Source organism: Osmerus mordax, chromosome 18 (genome assembly GCF_038355195.1).
Source record: "Osmerus mordax isolate fOsmMor3 chromosome 18, fOsmMor3.pri, whole genome shotgun sequence".
NCBI classification, from domain to species: domain Eukaryota; kingdom Metazoa; phylum Chordata; class Actinopteri; order Osmeriformes; family Osmeridae; genus Osmerus; species Osmerus mordax.
Window position 1 is genome coordinate 3913628 of NC_090067.1, and position 13961 is coordinate 3927588.

The 13961-nt window shown below is 40.7% G+C and overlaps 1 protein-coding gene across 1 annotated transcript; it reads left to right on the forward strand.

The window, feature by feature from the left end:
• The first annotated feature begins 185 nt into the window (after positions 1-185).
• Positions 186-10558, forward strand: grinaa (glutamate receptor, ionotropic, N-methyl D-aspartate-associated protein 1a (glutamate binding)). Its single transcript, XM_067256118.1, has 7 exons — positions 186-312; positions 6444-6835; positions 6959-7074; positions 7195-7395; positions 7543-7671; positions 7830-7973; positions 8749-10558. Exons 2-7 carry the CDS (start codon positions 6469-6471, stop codon positions 8896-8898), a joined length of 1107 nt encoding a protein of 368 aa, XP_067112219.1. The 5' UTR covers positions 186-312; positions 6444-6468; the 3' UTR covers positions 8899-10558.
• The last annotated feature ends 3403 nt before the right edge of the window (positions 10559-13961 follow it).

A 13961-nucleotide genomic window follows, 5' to 3' on the forward strand; every position in this document is an offset into this window, starting at 1 on the left:
TTCATGACCGTACACTAATCCAAACAAAGGTTGTTGGTGTACTCAACATTTTGTACGGTTTTCTCTGAATGGATTTACAAATAATTGAGACACAAGTCGGTGGAAAACCGGTGTTTCCCGAATATCACATGACCGTTATCTGAAATGACGTCACCATTCTCTGTAACCCTTGTAACTTGCTCCACTGAGACGCGGTTGAGCGTGTATCAGCAGTGGTCATATCGAAAGCGAATTCCAAATCAAGAAGGAATATTTTCTTTCAGTTAATAATACAATCGAGTTTCTTGGCGTAAAGAGAAGTCAAATACAGCGGTAAGCTTGCTAGATGTATGTATGTATATATATTTTTTTAATATATACATAGAGCTAGCTCTAATGTTGACATGATTTGTGTTAGTAAGCTACTGTAGCTAGCGGTTGCATTCACATACTACAGTAGTATGGCCGGGGCTACGGTTTAAAATCGACATAGACCTGACCATATTTATCAAACGGTGAGACAAATTACTATTCATTCTCTAGACACAGAAGAAACAGTTGACAGATAACATTTTGTTACTCCTCTCCAATGTTTCCAAAACGTAATCGCTGGCAAGTCGTTTGTATGCTAGCTTTGAAGATTCGCATACTAGCTAGCTAGCCAGTACTAGTAGTGACATTCAGCGTAGCCTAGCCTAGGATCCACTCGAAAGACAGCGACCATTAAAACATTCGTTCAACAACCCTCTGGCTACACATTTCTAGAGTTCGCGACGAATTAATAGTGTTTATGCGAATGGTTACAAATTGAATGAATCGCTTGAATAAGTAGGTTATGTAGTCAAATCGTTTAAATAGCACACATGTTGGCCTATTGCATCCATCACTTTGTTTCAGAACAGGTGCGATTAGCATGTTTAACTGGAAAGCGGATATTTTTGTTTAGCTAAACGGTAGTGTTTAATGTTGAAATTATTTGTAATATAAGCTGAAACTACACCAGTAGACTAGCACTATCTACAAAACTTAACTAGTTTCATTTATTAGTATATTTTGGCAGTGAACACATACTGAAATGTTTTCCCAAAGAGCAATTTGGTTGACAGGTGTCGTAGTCAAATATAAAATGATAATTTCAAGCTGTTGCATGTTAAGGTGGATCATTGTTATCATGCAAAACAGCAACACTTCTAGATGAGTGAGGAATGCTGCTTTGTTGTCGCGCAGATGGCCTACTCAGCATTAGGGCCTACCTGGTGTGATGGGGATAAGCAAGTCTGTTTCAGAGGTAGAATGTACGCTAGAGCCTACTGATTCTTTGGCGGACATCAATCGCGTATGCATAATATTGTGCCTTTTACATTCATTCTCAAATATGTTACGAGCAACTTCATTTTTGCTGAACAAGGTAAAATATTTTGCCTGTCAGAAGGCGTATCATACTTACTACTTTAGAGTACAATATTGTTTTATGTTCCCGGATGATGCCGTTTGTGATGGTGAAAACGGATCCATATCTGTTCTCTTAAACGTAGCCTAATGCTTCTGTACATGACGTTTGGTCAATGTACATGACGCTTTTTAAAGTGGACTATACTTTCTTTAAAAATAAATAAGATAATTACATTTGAGTGCCCCTCTCTAATTTCTATGTGGATTTGAAGCTGATCCATGTATTACACAATCTCTATAGGAAGCCATGTAAAGAAATGTTGGGCTCACTTCAGGTTAATACGTCTGTTATGATCTCAGTCTGGAAAGAGCTAAGCATACCTCTTCTTTGTATTATATATTTTTTTCTTTCGATTAGTAGTGTGTACTTATGAGTTTTGTCATGAAACCAGGGTTGTTGGGAAGGTACATTTACAGATACAAGTGTGTTGAAATGAATTTGTTTGTTTTTAAAGAGTTTCTCCTTCCAAGTTGAATGTTTATGAAACAGGATTGTGGTGTTTGTGCATTGGTGCTCAGCCTCTAGGTGAGCTGTCCGCAGTTTATATGGCTAGAGTTGCTGCTGACACCGCATGTCATTATGAAAACATCCTGTTGGACTGTGCTGCATGAGACAGAAAGGCTGAGTACTGTGCCCATCCGCAGCAGTATTCTTAGCCATTTTTGTGGATCACAGTTTTAGTTCTATCCTCAGTGAAGGCAATATCCTTTTGCGATAAGAATTCTCTATCATATCTGTTCGCTATAGCCAACAACCAAGACCTATAATAACAATCGTGGCTTCCGTATTCCATTGTCATTTGTCTTCTGTCCTGCTCCATAGTAGTGCAACCAGCAGCTTAATTTACTTCCACAACTAAGCCCTCAGTTGCCTTTGCCACAGTTTGTGGTCCTATGTTGTTCAGTCATGCACACAGTGTGTTCTACATACTGGTTTGTATATATACAAAACCAGCTATGTGGCCTACAGTCAATAGGTAGTGATAGACAGTGTGTCACCAATCCCTGGCCCTCTACTAATTCCCACAATGAGATGTGAGCTGAAGCCACTGGTAGCAGAGTATCTCCATCCACACTAGGCTCTGTGTCTCTCCTAAGAGGATTGCGAAACTCTCCTCGTCTCAACCCCTTACAAAACCTGACAGGGCTGCTAGCTGGCCAGCATTCCTACTGTGTTGTAACTTTCTGTTGAAAGGTGACTCGTGGATTTAAATGTCAGGTGGGTCTAGAGATAAGTGCACAAATGTTGGCGGGGTATAATGGTTTTGTATTGTATTTTGTATTTTATTGTAAATGGTACAAGTTGCGTCTCAGTGTGTAGAAGCTAGGCCTAAGGCTGAATCCCAATACTCTGTCTTACCCCTACCCCTTACCCCTAGCCCTTAGTTTTGCACAACAGTCCCACATTTCTCTGATTAGCCTTGAATGGACTCCATGCATGTCTACAGTTTTAACTAAACTCCATTAGCAGCGAATTTCGTTTGATATCAGTGCATAACACTACTTGCTTTGGAGACATCGATATACGTAACTGTAACCAAGTGGTGTGTCATTTCATAGGGCTATGTAGCCCTTACCCCTCAGTTTCGAGGGCTAGGGATAAGACAGAGTATTGGGATTCGGCCTAAATGTTAAATGTCTTAATGTTGCCTGACTTGGTTTCAAGCCGAAAGTTAAAGGTGTGAGCATAGTTCACTTTTTTTTTTTGCTCCAATATAGAATTTTTCTGTTTGCTTGTTTATATTTTGTTTAATAATAGAAGACTGTAGGCTTGGTGATGTGTCTAATTTCTGGCAAAACTGGACCTGAACTCGATGTTTGTTGTGACTACATTTCACCATTTGGTCTGGGTACTAGATTGTGTAGTCTAGACTTTTTTGTTGTTGGTTTCATATCTGTGTGTTCTTTGAAACCTATTAAGAGATTAATTATTTCTCTTTTGGAGTTTTTATATTCATGTGTAGCTCTGTGTGGGTAATATATTTGACATTCAGTATATTGCATAGAATACAGCCTAGTATTTTCACAGACCAGATTTTCCAAACGTTAAATAAAAGACCTAGGCTACTTCTGGTAATGAAATCCAGCATGGAAACTTTACTCAGTAAAATATTCTAAATTTCCAGAACTGACTCATAGATCTTTATGATGTGTCACAGAGGTTAGGGCCTCCAGGTTAAGTTATTCCCCTAGTTGCGTTTAGCAAGACACAGGCTAATTCTATATTTACTGTTCAACCTTGTGGTGTTCTGTTGTTGTAATCAATGACTGTTGGCTGTCTGTAGCCATAGTTGAAAGTGGTTATCTCTGGATTTATGGAACGGACCTTCAGTGTGAGAACTTAATCTCACATTATTTTTGTACATTTTTAGTCAGTTCAAACTCTGCTAAAATAATCATGTTGCAGATATGGAAGTGTACATTTAATGAATTGGGACTGATTTGGAAGGAGGTGACTGAGAAAATGACTCAGCAGATTCTTAAAATATAATTGGGTCACATGGTTCGACTCTTGATATGGTCAGGCTTATCACATGGTTTTCTCTGAGGTTATGATGTCACATATTATCTAAACCCAGGCAAACTCCTCCCCTCTGGTCTGGTATCTTAAGCTGTCCTAATTTGATTTGGTGTATTTGTGCAGCGTGTGTGTGTGCTTCTCGGTCATTGTTTGACAGAGACGGAGGTAGGCTGAGAGAAATTATGGATGTATTGTTTGGAGATGGTTCGGGTTTGAAAAGTTGGATGAGCAACAGTGCAATGTGATATGTAGAGAGTGCAGCACATGTTGCAACAAGTGCTGGAAGCACTGCAAACCTATTTTTCCATTTAGCCTACAAAAGTGACTTAAACAACAGTTTGAAGATTAAACCTCCTGGAGGTCGTACTGTTGGAAGCCAGACTGGAAAGACTTCTGCCCTAAAACCAACCTTTTTACAAGCTTCATTTACTTGAGTTGTGCCCTATGTCATAAGGCCTATGAAAAGGAAAGTGCCAAGTGACGACATATAATGGAGGAAGTAGCTTACCACATTTCTAAATATATGGTCCCGGTTGCAACAGTTGAACAAGCTGGCTTAATATAAAATGGGCTGCTGAAATCAATGGATCAAAGATATGATTTGCTCAGCTGTCAATACAAAGTCAGACAAAATAGATCCGACCGGCTGACAAAAGTGACACACTACGCACTTACAACATAGTCGGCCTCTGTAGAGTGATACAGATACTCTCAAGTGGTGGAAGGATCATTCATTACGTTTTCTTTCCAGGACTGAGCCATCTGGCAAAGAAGTATCTTTGTGTCCCAGCTGCCAGCACACCTTCTGAGAGGGTTTTCAGTGGTAACATTGTACTAGTGTTCCTACACAACAAGAGAACTAGACTACAGAGCTACACACAAGGAACGATTAAATGTCATTTAGTGTTCAGATCAGTAAATAAATAAACTACTTTCTCAGAGCAAGTAGTCCAGTTTATATCATGTTGACGTCAATTGTTATTTCCACTTATATAGTTTGTCAAACATTAAAGGAGAACATGTATAGGTATATATATATATATATATATATATATATATATATATATGTTTTAACTTACACAGCTTTGCAAATAACAAAACATATCTTTTTTGCAGGAAAGGATATATATATATATATATATATATATATATATATAAAACACATTCTTTATTTACATTTTGATGTTTGCACAACTGTTCTCAAACAGGAAGAATTTTTGCACATTATTTTTAGATCAACGTCATAAACTGTTTGATTTATAAGGCAATCTCACATGTAGTTGGCTTACAACTGAGCATTTAAACCACATATACAATTTCAAGATATATCGGTATTCAGCCAAAAAATATAGAAATATTACTTTTGGTCCATATTGCCCAGCCGTAACATGGATGAAGCTCAGGCTTTCACTAATTGACAGCAGCATTTTATTTTCTGTGGTTATTTTTATGAGAAAAACTTTTAACTGTATAGTTATATGGATTAAACATAGCTTTGATGCAACTAATTTGCATCAAAGATGTTTAGAAATTGAATTAATCGAGTTTCTTGAAGAATCGACTTAGTCCTAAATCATAGCCAGTAACCAGGCCCTATGCATTTTCCTGTAATGGACACTGACAGGGTCACAGCACACAGGGATTGTCTGGAGGTAGAAGTGGGACAGCATGTTACATCATTCTTACGGTTATTCAATGTGGCCAGCAGAGAGAGAGACACAGAGAGAAAGATGGGCAGAGAGAGAGGCACCACCACCTGCATCCATGACAACCCTCAGCTTTGGTGCAGGAAAGCTTTTAGGTTTAACAGAGTTTCCAGGAACCTAGGCAGGATCGTGTCTCATACCTTCTAGTGAGACCCAGCATGCTACCATTGTGTAGATCTTTTTGTTTTTAACATCTACAGTTTACTTTTTGAGAAATGTATCGAAAGGAACTCGTTATTTTGACAAGCTTAACATTTCACCATCGTAACTGAGAACTGAGATTTACCATAGTCTACAATACAATTTCCCATGTAAATGAAACTAAATGCACTTTATACAGTAGTTAAATGTAATGTCATAATTTTAACTACACTGGAATATTAGGCTGGTAAGTATCATAGTCCTGACAGTGTTTCCTCTAGGATTTTTTTTGCAGTGGGGGCAAGTCTGTCCCAATTAGTAGCAGAATTTAAATTAGCAAGAACTATAGACTAATACAATAACAGGCTTAAATGAACTGACAACATAAGTTATACGACTTACAGTTCTCAAAGACGCACACACGCAATCTCAACTGCGGTGTGAAGCGCGTGTCCGTGCTATTCTCCGACATGCACTCTAACAATCACTGCTGATAGACAGAATTTTGTACAGCCCTATTTCTGATACCGTGGCGGCAGAAACTTAGTCGTGGCGGGCCGCTACGGCAAGATCAACATAGAGGAAACACTGCCTGACATTTGACACACACTCATTTTCTTTCTCCCTCTGTTTCTCTGCAATAGTGTGATCTCAGGATCCGGCCAGACCATGTCCCAGGACAAGAGCGCCTTCCCCATCATGGGAGAAAACAACCCCCTCCACAACAGTGTCTATGGGCCGCCCCAGGCTGGCTTCGGCATGCCCCCCCCTAACTACACCCAGGCCCCCGGCCAGGCCCCTTACCCCCAGGCTGTAGGCTTCGGCCAGCCTGGATTCACCCAGGTAGGCCCAGGGTTTGTGCCGGGCCCCTACCCCCAGGCCGGATACCCTCAGGGCCCCTACCCCCAGGCCGGATACCCTCAGGGCCCCTACCCCCAGGCCGGATACCCTCAGGGCCCCTATCCCCAGGCTGGATACCCTCAGGGACCCTACCAGCAGGGGCAACCACAGCCCGGCTTTGCCGCAGACCCAAACAGTAAGTGGAAATGTTTTTTGCCGTGTGAACGTTACTTGTTGGGAGTGAAGACTCTAGACTAATGATCTGTTGTGGACTAGGTGACCTATGAACTGACACTTGGATGTCCTTCATCTGTTTCAGTATCCATGGACAGCCCAGATTACCATGGCGATGTGCCACCCTCCTACTATGACAACGAGGAGTTCACCAACTCAGGCTTCGAGGACAAGACCATTCGCCAGGCCTTCATCAGGAAGGTGAGTGGACACTGTAACTGAAAAGGATTTCCATGCAAAGTTTTGCAGTTATTCACAGTTTTTTGAAACACAATGAGCGATTATGAAATGATGAACAACTTCCCTACTGTATCCCCCCAGGTGTTCATGGTCTTGACTGTGCAGTTGATGGTGACCACCTCCTTTGTGGCCGTCTTCACCTTCGTGGATGACGCCAAGATGTTTGTGCGCCGTAACCCCTGGACGTACTACGTGTCCTACGCCATCTTCTTTGTGTCTCTGATTGTGCTCAGCTGCTGCGGAGACTTCCGTCGCAAGCACCCCTGGAACCTGGTGGCATTGGTACGACCCACTTCCCCATAACTCTCCATCACTCTTTGCTCGTGGGCATGCCACGACATCATGGACAGAAACTGTCAAAAGGGTGGTGAAATGCTTAGAGGAATGCACATGTATTCAGTCTCTTACCGTGTTTCTCCTTCCCTCCAGTCCATTCTGACCCTGAGTCTGTCCTACATGGTGGGGATGATCGCCAGCTTCTACGACACCGAGACTGTGATCATGGCTGTTGGGATTACATCTGTAGTCTGCTTCACCGTGGTCCTCTTCTCACTACAGGTTGGAATGCACACACACACACGGTTCCCTCACCTCCGTCACCGGCTTCCTCTGTTTTCCTCTGTCAGGAAAATTGGGGATGTAGCGAACTTTGAATCTATGTTTATCTTCTCTTCCCCCTCCTTTTTTTATTTTTTATTCTTCCAACCGCTCTGCAGAGCAAGTACGACTTCACTTCCTGCAGGGGCGTGCTGTTTGTCTGCCTCATCGTCCTGCTGCTGTTCTCCATCCTCTGCATCTTCATCCGCCACAGGATACTCCATATCGTCTATGCCTCGCTAGGAGCTCTGCTGTTCACCTGCGTAAGTCTACCCGCTCTTTCTGATAACCCCACAAATTCTTGCCAGTAGTTGTATTCCTTAGGTGAGGGAAATCAGATGTTTCCATTGGGTATAAAACAAGGATTGTAGATGGGGTATACTGAGAAGCTGAAAGACTCTGAAACTCGCCATATAAGGTTACTGCAGTCAGATTGTCCAAGCTGTCTGGGCATCTGATTGTACAGTGGCCAAACTCCTCTGAGCGTCAGTTTGCGTGACACTTGGCACCAAGAAAACTGGGCTAATGTCTTTTTCATGTGGCATCGCTATTACGACCCGGTATATTTTGGGGCTGCTATCTGCAGTGGAAAACAGAGGTACATGTACCAAAAGCGAGTATAGTCGAATTGAGCCAGTACCATGCGGTGGAAAAGCCATTAGTGAGGTGACTTATGTGAGTCTAGACTCCTGAAGACAGCCTTTTGTGCCTTTTCAAACCCTCCTAAATTCCACTCAGTTTGAATAAGAGCGGTCCTGTAACTGGGTCAGGGAGTGGTAAGACATCTGAAGCCTATACAACAAAGCTGGATTTGGGGGGTTAGTCAGAATAGTCGATGAAATAAGGAAGCAAGTGAAATGAAGCATCGTAGATGTAAGCCTAGCCATAAGTAGTGCTTGTTTTGGCACGGTTTATGTGATGGTTTCCAGTCTAGTGTAACATCTAACTGTAATGGAAGAATCCACACTTGGATTTGACTTGTATACTAAGCGCATATACTCTGTACCCATTTACTTTAATGACTCATTCTGTTTCCAGTTCCTGGCTGTGGACACCCAGCTCCTCCTGGGAAACAAGAAGCTTGCCTTGAGTCCAGAGGAGTACATATTTGCTGCCCTCAACCTCTACACCGACATCATCAACATATTCCTCTACATTTTAGCCATCGTGGGGCGCTCCCGCGAATGAGAACCCTCCTCTGTGGGACAGGAGAGGCAACGCGCAAAAAAATACCTCTCTTGTGTATGGAAATGATGCCCCCCCCCCCCCCCCCCCTCTGTCAGTCATCTTGTGTTGTTTCTCCACTTCTTGACATTCCCTCTCACCCTCCTACTTTCATCGCCCTGAACGTGAACAGATTAGGATGGCAGAGGCTTCTTCTGCGCTGCCGGTCTTTCACCAAATCCAGCCACAAGGGGCACGTTGTAATGCATTGGTTTCATATCCCGTGAAGGTTGTTTATTGCTGTGAAAGAACTTAAGCCCATTTTTTTATTTGTACATGCCCTTTTCCCCTCTGCTCGACAGAGGGACTGCTAACTTTTAACTTGTTTTACCGGGAGAGATGACTGTCTACAGTCATTTCAAACATCTTTTACTTTTCATCTGAAAACCGTAAACCTCTCCTGACCCCTGTGTACGTGTTTCTCTCTCCCTACTTGATCTGGCACATGTAACTGCATGGCGACTCTAAAACCCAGCTAAGAATTCTGTAGAACACCACAAGGACATCTTTCCTAGCCTGCTTCCTACATAGCTGTAAAAGGTTTAGTGTAGTATTGTATATGGCAAGTTCAATAACCCAATCTCTAGGCATGCTGGAGTATGTACCGCTGTGATGCTTGATGGAAACAGTGCTCTGACATTACGGCAACACTTAACACTCAAATGACCATGAAGGAAACAAAGGTTGGATGTATGAAAACATATATGCATATATATACGTATATATACGTATATATATATATATATACACACACAGTATATATTCCTTCTGTTTAGATCCTTGCTTCGTTTGGTTTTCATCCCCTTCTTCCTTTTTTGAACGAAGCAGAGCTTTGTGATTGATAGGCCTAAGCTAAAGGTAGAATGTTTCATTTAGTGTCTTTTTTTCTTTCACCTCCTGTTTGGTTTCTGTCTTTCTGTAAAGTAAACTTTAGTGTTGTGTTTTTCCCATAATAAGTAATGTGAAATGTGGAAGTATTGGAATTTATTATTACTTTTTTACAGAGTTGTAATAGATATAAATAGCTGCTTTTTTTTGTGAAGTTGGTGAACAACAGGCTTGAAGGACACAGTAGCATACTTTCTTATTGAGCTGTTTATGGAAGTTGCTGTAGAGTTGCTGCTTTTAAGGTGAGTTCGGAAGGAAATTTGACATTCTTCTTCTGAAGAGGACTGTTGTGAATGATTTTTGTGTGGCTCCCTCAAACACAGTGCCCAAAGAAAGTGTAAATATTGAGAATGGAAAAGTTGATGGGAGAAACAAATGGTTAAATAACACTCCTGAAACCTCTTTGAAAAGTGATATTGATGTGCAAAGTCTAAATTATTAAAAACGTTATTTCAACCACCATTGCATGACCCCTGTCCATCTTCTGCATGCTGTGTGTTAAATGCACACAGAGCATTAGTTGTTTCCTGATAGACAAAATGCTGATTTGAGGTAGTATATTGTGTTGCAGAGCTGTTTAATTAATCATAATTTAAGTTTTGTGTTTGTATCTAACTAAATGTGTATGTGTATATAAAATGCCTCAGTGGTTTCACATGTATAGAGTAATGTTGGGCTTGTAGGTCTGTTTGCACTGTATATTTGCATTAAATTGAACTGGAATTGATTTCCTCTACACTGTTTGCTTTTCATTAAAATTAATACAACTGAAAATTGTCTTTTGCCACATGTTCACCTTTTATTTCTCAGGGGAAAATGGATTACCATCAATAGCCTATGAGTTCAGCGTTGTCTTAAGGCCCACCATAAGCCTACATGACACACCTGTTAAACAATCTGGAATGATCATTAAGTGGAGGCCGATATTCATTTATAGGTTATATCTGTGGTCTTTGGAAGAATGCCTTCAACTCAAATTCTCGTTTAAAGTTATTTACTTTTCGCACAGACAAAGCTGGTTAAACGGCGTCCCTTACCTTCTAATCTAGGGCAAGTGTTTGACCAAGTGTCAAAGATGGAGTTCCGTTACACTGTGTCCTAACTGGATGCGAGCGTCCGACTGTCGCGTCGCATCGGTCGCTCTCTGTCCACACTGAATCCGTCAAATTCACTTATGTTACGTCATGTACACTAACCAAGTTACTATATGACTTCAAGCGCTACAGAGCTTTCAACGCGAGCGATTAAAAAATAAATAGAAACAGGACATTCCAACAGAAAACAAGGCAAATGAACTGCTTTTAGTCGCGTCGCTCGCGTCCCGTCGCATCCAGTTAGGACACGGTGATAGTTTATATTTGGTTTCTATGGAAAATGCTTACTACTGGACGTTATGTAATGTATGTGCGTGAGACCGTTTTGGCGCCATTAATAAGAGTCCGTTAGTACTAGCAGCTATTAACTCTCAACCTAAATTAGGTTAACTGTCAAACCTGTCTAAATATGAGTTTTTCGGCAGGTAAGACATAAGGACGAGGTAGCTATCTTTTCAAACGTTAGTCTACTTACGGTAGTTATCCTACTTCTGTAGCACTAGCTATTGTACAGTAGCCAAGTTCTAGCCAAGATACAGTAGGCCTAACTACTGACTGTATGCAACACATTACGTTAGCACATATTCTGTTATTCATTTAAATGTTTTAACAGGTTCGTCCTTTAATATTGAGGATATTATGAAACCTCCCATGATTGAAGGTAGTATATTTGACAACATTGACTGTATGCAATACATTACGTTAGCACATATTCTGTTATTCATTTAAATGTTTTAACAGGTTCGTCCTTTAATATTGAGGATATTATGAAACCTCCCATGATTGAAGGTAGTATATTTACATTTATCTTGCCACTTGGAGAAAAAAAAACACATCATACTGCTCCTTACAACTTGAATCTAATTGGTTTTCTGACTCCACACAGGTGCTAATGGAAAACCTAAAGTTGAGCAGCTAATGACCAAACTCAGAATGCTGCAACAAGGTAAGATTTTGAAACAACTTGTTAGAACATGTCTTCAATTTGTACTCTTTATTCCATTCCAAATTTAAATATTCTCGAGATAATCGTGCCACAAAAACACATAGCACGCAGAGATTCCTGGCATTATAGTATGATGATGAGACATAGCTAGCTAGAATTGTCATCAAGTAGCCTAATCAACTAGTTAGTATTCTATTTTCATGTGAAATGCCATGCACGGGTGTGTTTGCGTCTCTCAAAGGAAATAGGGTTCTGGAGGATGAGTTAAAGGAGGCCCAGTCAACCAACGATTCCCTGCAACTGGAGCTGGACACCGGTAATATATATATATATATATATATATATATATATATATATATATATATTACAACCGGGAATACTATTAACAAATATGCATTCAAATAGAGTAGGCTAATAACAGAATTATTAATAAGTTTAACTTATTAAGTTCTACTTAACATGATGTTAAACCACACTGAACTGTTTTTGAAGAAAGTAGGTATTATACAAATTACATGCAATGACTATGAATAACATCAGCTCAGTTACCTACTGTAAGCCAAGACATGACAGTCGTTCTCTCATATTTTCCACTTATTACAGTGCAGACAAAGGCTTACCAACTGGAGGGAATCCATAAAGAGACAGATGGTAGATCTATTTCCCCATTGACCAAACTACAGCATAAACTAGAGCATTTGTTGCATAGTTAATGATAATATTCTGTATTTTTCCCAGAGTCATGCAGGGTCCTGCAGTTCCAGTGTGAGGAGATTGAGCAGGACACCAACAGGTGAGCACCTGCAGCTGAGATAACTGGTCCAGTAGGGATACTGTGTAGGCGACGAGGTGGAAGACAAATACAGTTTTGTATCTCAACACTAGATGGCAGCATACCTCAAAGCAGGCTGTTTAGTGGGGTTCATAAGATGCAAAAAAAAACTTAGATCTGTGGTTACTGGTACGTGTACACGTACAGTGGTTTAAGCAATTTAATTAAGCCAATATGTCTTCATAACTTTTAAAGGCAGGTAAGGTAAGTTTTGCAAACCCAGCAATTTTGTCTTGGTTTTGAAAGTATTCAAACCAAAATATTTGACCCCCTCCCTTCAAAGCCACTCCCCCAAAACACATGCACAAACTGCCTGACTACTGTCAGGAGGTAGGCAGGTAGACAGACAAGTAGCCTGTCCAATGGTCAAAATAATTGGTTGTGTTTATTACAGTCCTGCTATGCCCGCATATATCGGGATTGATTTAATCTTACTGTCAAATCTTTAGATGAATTGGTTGCTATCAGGATGTGGATTTCAGGCAACAGGGCAAAAAGTGCTTCACAACAACCAAAGCATGCCTTTAGGACAGACATGTCAAAATCCTACAATTCAAAATCCTCCTGTTTACATTCAAAGCCATCCACAACCTATGTGTCTTATCTCCTCCACGGTCGCACTACCTCCCGCTCCCTCAGATCCTCTTCCTCCATACCATGGGGAGTAGGGCATTCAGCCGCTCTGCTCCCCGTCTGGATTCACTACCACCCCAACTCAGAAATATTGATTAATTCCCCCATTTCAAATTGGAACTCAAAACCTATCTCTTTTAAACTGCATATTCCATTTAATGTCAATTACTCTGCCTTTTTCTGTTGTTTTTAATGTTGTTGTATTCTTTATTTAGCTGTTTTTAAATGTATTTTGTACCCTGTACAGGTGTCCTTGAGTGTCGAGAAAAGCGCCTTTAAATACAATTTATTATTATTATGTCCTGAGTGTGTGTGTGTGTGTCTAGACATTTACAGCTGAACAGGAAGAGTGAGGGCCTGGTGGAGCAGTACAGGTGTCAGATCCAGGAAGCCAAGCTTAAATGCAGGAAACAACGGTAGAATACCTAATGCACATGAGTACTTCTATAACCCTCGTGCTGCCTTCGGGTCACATGACCCAAAGGTTCATAACGAACCATTGTTGTGTTTACCCAATTTTACCCAATACAAAAACAAATAAAAATAATTTTCTTTTAACCATTCCAATGTGGGGGGTCTGAGACAGCCCGACATTTAAAAGAAAATGCTTCACTTTGTTTTTGTATGAGGTAAA